We start from the raw sequence: 7,437 nt of genomic DNA, 5'->3' as shown, positions 1-7,437 counted from the left end.
TACCCGACTTTAAATAAACCTTATTTTATTTTGTATATTGTATATTTGTGAAAAAATAAAGGTAAATTAGATTGAATTGAAATAATATTTACTGAAAAAGAGATGTAAAGATATGTATACATATACGTATGTACATCTTAGTTGATAAAAAGTGCATTAAAATATCACTGCTTCAATTCTAAGATGGTTTCTAACATTGGTGTAAAAATAATCAACATCACATATATTTTAACCTTCTATTATAAATAGACATTTCGATTCAGTGGCGGGTCGCTAAGATAAATTGTCGAATGTTGTGGTAACCTTGAAATCACCTTCAGTTGAAAATTGATTTCCGACCAATACCTGATAAACGCTTAGGCTAGAGGTCTCGATCTTGGTAGAGATACTTCAAACATGATATGATTATGTTAAAAAATTTGCTACTTAGCTTGTTTCTGTAGCTTTTTTGCACAACATTGGTGTTCTGATTGAAAGCATATGCTTCCTCTTAGTCATGTTTCAAAAATATTCGTGACGTCTTCGATGTTTTGCATCAAAATTAGTCTTGTTTTCTGCTTGAACAATATTTTGTTTTATGGACACGAATACTGATTCGTAAACGTATGGGAAAATGGCCTTCTACGGAATGTTTTACTCATACAAACCAATTCAAGAATTGCTTTGGTTAACCATTATCTCGGGTTTTCAAGTCATTAAGTATAGTTAACGACTTATCATATTGTTGAAAACTATATTGGTACATATACAATTTTGAATGTAACCAATAAATATATCATCTGGGTTTTTAAAAATACAATTAAAAAAATCATCCAATTGCGTTGTATGACTAATGCATTTAAATTGAATCTCAAAGAAAGCCCATGAAGTACATTCGATTAAATCCTTTAAAAAAGTAGGCGTTTCATTCAATAACAAACTGTCTTAAATGTTTGAAGCATTATGTAGCTTTTTTAATTTTGTAATAGATTTAGCTCAGATATCAATTTGATAGTACCATATCATATCAAATTATACATTTGAAAGAGGAGTCAGGAGCAATACTTTATAATCGTCTCTTTTCTGTGAACTCTATATTCTTTGAACTGAGTACCCTTCTTTTCCTAACCAACCCCTCTCTAGGGAATTATTAATTGGTACATAATGGAGCCTACTTAGTGTGTATAGTTACCTAAAGGTGGAGTCCCGGTATGGATTAAGGCCTTTTCAAGCACCTATTGACATACAGTTTCACACTTAAACGGCATAAAACAATGTTTTGTCTCGCTTTCATTGAAAGAAACAAAATCCGGTTTCCGTCCTGTTATATTTTGTCCGTTTTCGTACATCCTGTACTGCTCGCATCCTCTTTACAAATAATCGCAGATGCTTGCAAATATCTCGAGCTTAAAATACAACAGCGAATCATAACAGCATTTTAAACTCTCTACAATTTAACGCAGATGGTTGCAAATATATCCATAGTATACATACATTTTTTCAGAGAACGAATACAACACAAAACAAATGAAGCATTTTTTTAAAAAAGGAGGACGAAAGAGTCTCAAAGTCATAACAGTACAATGTTAGAGCATCAATATACATTAATACTTTCTTTTATAATCTTTAAATAAATATTAGTGTGCACTTCAAAAAGTCATGATATATATCATTTGTTTCTTGTCTATAAATAACACCATCTTACTTTTAAGGGCTTTGGAATTGCTACTGGAATTGTTTTAACGGACAATTGCCTAACTAAGATATAATTACAATACAAATAAGGTTAACAAATATACACGAAAACACTAGAAATTGTACAGAAATGTTTGACTTCTTAATTTTAATTTCGTAAAATCTGAATTAAAACCACTTTAAATAAGATAATAACAAAAATTGCTTACCAATATCAATACTTAACCTTAAGGGGTTATAACAACATGCATCTGGGTAAAAAGAATGCCATATTCACAAGTAAGAGTTGAGGGAAAACAGGGCATGCATGCCCCTCATATGTATTAACATGAACAATGAACATATAGTTGAGGTATCCTTTTGAACAAATAGTATTATTCAACATAGGTTAACTTACATAAATTGGCAAACAAGCTATTTTACGACGGTACATTAATTTGGATTTAAACATAAACATATTTTATGAAACACATATTATACATATGACATTGAAGAAATTCCGAGAAAGCTTTAAGCTACCTCAATCCTGAGATAAGTATTGGAACCACCGTTATAGGAACTGAGCACTGACATACACACAGGGCATACCAAGAATGTAATCCGTATACGTAATTTCTGAAATAATGTTCAATATTTCTAGACTCACTAAACTTCACCACAAGTGTAACCAAAATTGCACATCGACCCCTTTTTATTTGAGTTTTTTTGAAAGTTTTCACCTGATCTACATACCGATCAAAGTAAGTATGTGCAAGCAGATCATATAAGGTTCGTATATCGTACAATCGGTGAATGGTACTAACTCCATCCACATCGTGTATCATAGTAAAAATATATGCATATGGTGTATCGTTAGTGAAAATTAAATAGTTAAGGCAGTATATTAGTCTATGATATATAATTGTATTGCTACTGGTTTTGTGATGTGTCCATGCAAATTGGTCCCTTTACTATTCAAATGCCACTATGTTTTGTTAATACGGGAAAAGTAGATAGCCTATGGAAAACCAGGTGGAATTAATTTTAAATTTATCATTATAGCTTGTTAGAAGCCACGCTATATACATGTTTCGTTACTAGGCGATTGGGTCTTGACAAGGACAAAAAGTAAAATACTAAGAAAAGAAAATTAGTGATTCGCTTGAACAGAGCACCAAAGAAATGACAGGCTGTATAATTGCAAACCTTTGTCTGTTAAAGGAGCATATTGTTGGCATTAGAACACAAATGTGTTTATGCTGTAAAGTTTATGGTATTATGGTCATATTTTGATTGATACAAACAATATGCAACAATAAAATAGAAAAGTGCAAAAGAAGCTTGTTGAATAAAAATTATGGTATCTGCGATATGTTAAAATCGTTGACACAAAAGTGCTTCACATCCTCATTGACGTGTTTCATAAAGTCAATATCACTGGCATACCACCTCCTAAATAATTTTCTCAGCCATTTTTTCTTTAATCTTTGAAAAAGCTTGTGGCCATTCAATCAGATGCAGCTGAAGAATCTTTTTATGATATATTCAGATTTACCAGCATTAAACATGCAGAAAGTAAAGAAGTCTGAAGATATATATATATATATATATTTTAAATGTTGATGTAGTCTTAATTTGTTGTTTATATGTTTAATTATATTTTTCCCTTTTAATAGGGCTCTTTTATCGTATCATTAATTCTTTTCCATGTAAAAAAGGTAGATTGCTTGAGGTGCATTTTGGTGTATATTTCATACCTGTAAATATGTTTACAAGTATTCCGATGTTCTTCCATTTCACTTTAAAAACTTTAATTTATGAATTTACTTATCCTTTCGATTTTGTCAGAAAGAAAGTGTAGTCCTCGTCCAATATGGACTTTAGGAACCTATTCCCCTGCAAGGTTTGACTGAGTATCAGGGTCTGAACACCATCGAAGACAATGCTGTTCAATGGCTCAGACACACTACCTCTTTGACCGGACCTTTCCATCTTCAGCACTTTTTATTCAATGTTTCGATTTTTATTACAGTAGTACATGTTAATAGTATTGTTATTTATTTAAAACGTGTTCATTGATGACAGTAAATAGAAAGACAATGATTTCACAAACGATCTATTTTTACAAAAAAAGAAGAAAAAAACACCTATTACTTTCTACAGTAGCTTATTTACTGAATTGTTTGAAAGTGGTTGAATGTTGAAAATTGAAGGGCATTTTCTTTTCTTTTCTAATGGCTCATTAAAATCCTTATCAAATCACACGAGGGCATCTACTCATGATCACGAGATCCATTCAAGTGTGCACTTATAATGAAAAAATAAACAATTAAATAACGTGAACATTTCAAGTGCTATATCGTATAAGAATTACTTCTTCCTAGTTACTTTTTAAATGATTGGATAGTTGCACTGTTTTTACCAACACCATTTCATCCTGTTATGTACTGGTATAATTATGAACATGTTTTAACTAACTTTCATAGCACGCTGCATGATGGATGCAACAGTGTGGATATTTTGTAGTGTTGTGCTTGTATACTTAAGGTAAGTCATTTAGTCGATGTACTGATATCATTATGAACATGTTTTAACTAACTTAGTAATTTAGTCGATGTCCGTTCAATATCAATATTAAATCAGACATGTAAAACACCTTTAAACATTTTGTTCCTATTAAAAAAGAGTTACATGACCCTTAGGTCAATACTGAATAAGACTACAAACAACAATTAACACAGTTCCACATGCAATATATTTTGAATATTTACGCTGAAAACTATCATTCTTTTGCAATACAGTGTCAAAGTATATTAATCGTGGTGGGGGGGGGGAGCAGATAACTGTGGTATAGAGCCTATTTATCTTAAACTCTCGATTCCAGTCAATGTCGCAATGTTCTGGATTCTAAAGTAATTAAAACTATTTGTGACGATGCCCGTAAAAAGGGGTTCAAAGGTTCGAAATTGACATTTGCAGGTTTTGGTAGTTATATATAGAGTTCATAATAAGAAACATTTAAGTGCAAATTTGAGGTCAAATTCTTAAGTACTTTCGATGTTATAACGGTTTTAAAAAGCAAAGGGGTTGATAAAGTTTTCGAGGAAAATGTAAAAAAGGCAGATTTTTTTCAGATATGGAATTAAACGAAACATGCTTTTTTTCATGTCTTTATATAATTTGTAGTTATATTTCATACACGAAATAACATACTATTGACCTAGTTACAACAATTTGTAAAATTATGACAAAAGATTAAAATGGCAATCATAATATCAATGCCATTCAATATAAAACATATTATGGATCACATATATAGCTTTTAAAAGGTACTCAAACTGCTTATAACAATTTAAGTCAGCGAATTAAATTAACAAAACTTTAAACATTTTTTTCTGGCATTTGAAATTGCCGACATTGTGACCCCATTATACAAGCGTCGTCACATTTACTTATTAACACATGGATACTAAGTTCCATGATGTAATTAGTTTGCATTCTTATTTTGCAGTGGATGTGAATGCGGTTATTGCACTCAGTACTATTCAACTTCCGACACTTGTTACCGTACATCTACCACCTACACAGGTTGTGGATTCTTGTGGCTCAGTACTTGTTCACAATACAGGTAGATCGTTCTGGGTTTATAAGAAGAGGAGTGGAATTATTTACTTTTCAATGGTCCACTTAAAAAGTTTATTATGTCTAGCGCATTAACATTCTTGGTTTTTTGTAAATACATTGTATTGATTGCTTTAAAGTAGCGTATCTCTTTAGATAGTTGATAGTTAATATAGTTAATTATTTACTTTAAAAAAAATAAATATATATGTACTACGTTTTGTCTCGATAAAACAATGAGACTTAAAAGTACGGGACAAGGACCTTAAAATGCACTTTTTTAATTGACCTTTCGAAGGCGATACCACTACATTTATTCAGAACCAAATTTAGTATACTGCTAATTTTCACACAGTTCGAACAAATCGTACGAACTCGTCGGACACGTATTATAGTGGAAGTTATGAGTCAACATAAACAGTATCAACACTACACGGTAGAGAAATTGTCCAAACTTGCAATGTAACCCTGTCATTGAGCCATTGTTCTAGGTGTTGCACGCCACACCTCGTCTTGAGTGGTTAACTCTTATGTTAAGTATCTTTTAAAACGTTTCATGATTCATGAACTAATTGACCCGACTTGAACTGCGACCGACTTGACTTTAGGTCCAATAAAAATGTACTTTGGCCATTTAATCAATATGTTCAAGCATCCTGTAAATTATGAGGATTATACCAAACATAGTAAAATCCATATGACCACCGAAGTAGAATAAACTGGTTTTCTATGTGTGACGTATTCGTATCAACAATACTTAACAGGTTATTTTTACATGTGACAAATACGTTTTGCTTTGGGGGGTCGTGGGGTAGGTGGGGGTAGAGGAAAACAAGTGAATTGTCACAAATGTAAAACATATCCGTACGAATATTTACGTATGTGTGGAAATTACGGTTCAAAACTGGTTGTTTGGTATTCCATTGAAATAAAATGTAACTATAATACTCAAAGCTGCTAATGAGTATTAGGCTCCGCCTACTGTCTAATGCTATTCTTATTACTGCTGCAGGCTTTTGTACATAGCAGAGTTGTGTTTACTATCATGACATGTATATCGTTAATAAAGTATAAACATTGAATTGTGTTTATATACACTGACCACCCAATTTAATAACATGATGTCAGAGGTGGGATTTACTAAAAGTAAGAACCTAGCTGGCCTGACAGTTTGGTGGTCAGGAATATCCAAAGACATTGGGAAGTTAATTCAAAACTGTCAATCTTGCCAAGAAAATAAGCCAACACAAGGACGTGAACCATTGGAAACAATGCTTTTGCCTAATGGGACATCGAAGAAAATTGCCGCAGATATTTGCGAAGTTGACAATAAACAGTTTCTGGTATTAATAGATTATTATTCCCGTTATCTTGAGATCGGACACTTACCGAGAGCATCAAGTGATAACGTGGTGGGAAAAATGTCAAACATGTTCTCACATTGAGGCGACGCCACAGAGCTCTTGACCGATAACGGTACACCCTTCACATCTGATAAATTCACAAAGTTTATGGAAAAATATAATGTGAAACATTCATTTTTATCTCCAAGATATACGCAAGGAAATTCTCAAGCCGAAGCTGGGGTAAAATTAGCGAAGGGTATTTTGAGACAATCTGATGTTATCAGAGCACTTCAAACGTACCGGAACACGCCAACAATAGCAACAGGATTTAGTCCTAATCAGCTGATGATAGGCAGTAATGTTCGCACATTTCTTCCATGTATGCCGGAAATAACTAGAACAAAATTGCATAGACGGTCATTTGTTCAAAGAAACGACAAGAAGACAAAACACACGAACATTTCTACAACAAGAGATATTTTGCACGTACATTGCCATTATTTAATGTAGGTCAAAAGGTCAGAATAAAACTAGACAATGAGAAGAAATGGGAAAACAAGGAACTGTTACGATTCCATTTCAGGAGAGAAGATCATACATTGTAAATACTGAAAATGGAACATATACAAGAAATCGGAGACATTTACAACAAATTCCGAACAGTGATTTTCGTGAGCGTGACGAATCAAACGAAAAACAAAGTGAAAATTGTGTCACCGTTCCTTTTCAACATTCCAGGGAAACTCCCAGTGAACAGAGATATAAAACACAAACATCTCCAGTAACATACGTTACTCGATCTGGGAGGGAAGTTAAA

At 32.7% G+C, this 7,437-nt stretch overlaps 1 protein-coding gene across 2 annotated transcripts in view; it reads left to right on the top strand.

Moving 5' to 3' along the window:
* The first annotated feature begins 4,067 nt into the window (after positions 1–4,067).
* The window catches only part of LOC128234470 (fibrillin-2-like), a 31,650-nt gene continuing 28,280 nt past the window's right edge, over positions 4,068–7,437 (top strand). For both annotated transcript variants that reach the window (XM_052948730.1, XM_052948729.1), the window contains exons 1-2: positions 4,068–4,200; positions 5,165–5,281. In XM_052948730.1, the coding sequence (XP_052804690.1) occupies positions 4,148–4,200; positions 5,165–5,281 (170 nt within the window). In that variant the 5' untranslated portion in view covers positions 4,068–4,147. The remainder of the gene's footprint in view (positions 4,201–5,164; positions 5,282–7,437) is intronic.

Source organism: Mya arenaria, chromosome 5 (assembly GCF_026914265.1).
Source record: "Mya arenaria isolate MELC-2E11 chromosome 5, ASM2691426v1".
Lineage (NCBI taxonomy): Eukaryota > Metazoa > Mollusca > Bivalvia > Myida > Myidae > Mya > Mya arenaria.
The sequence above is the reverse complement of the archived record's forward strand: the minus strand, read 5'-3'. Positions and strand labels throughout refer to the sequence as shown.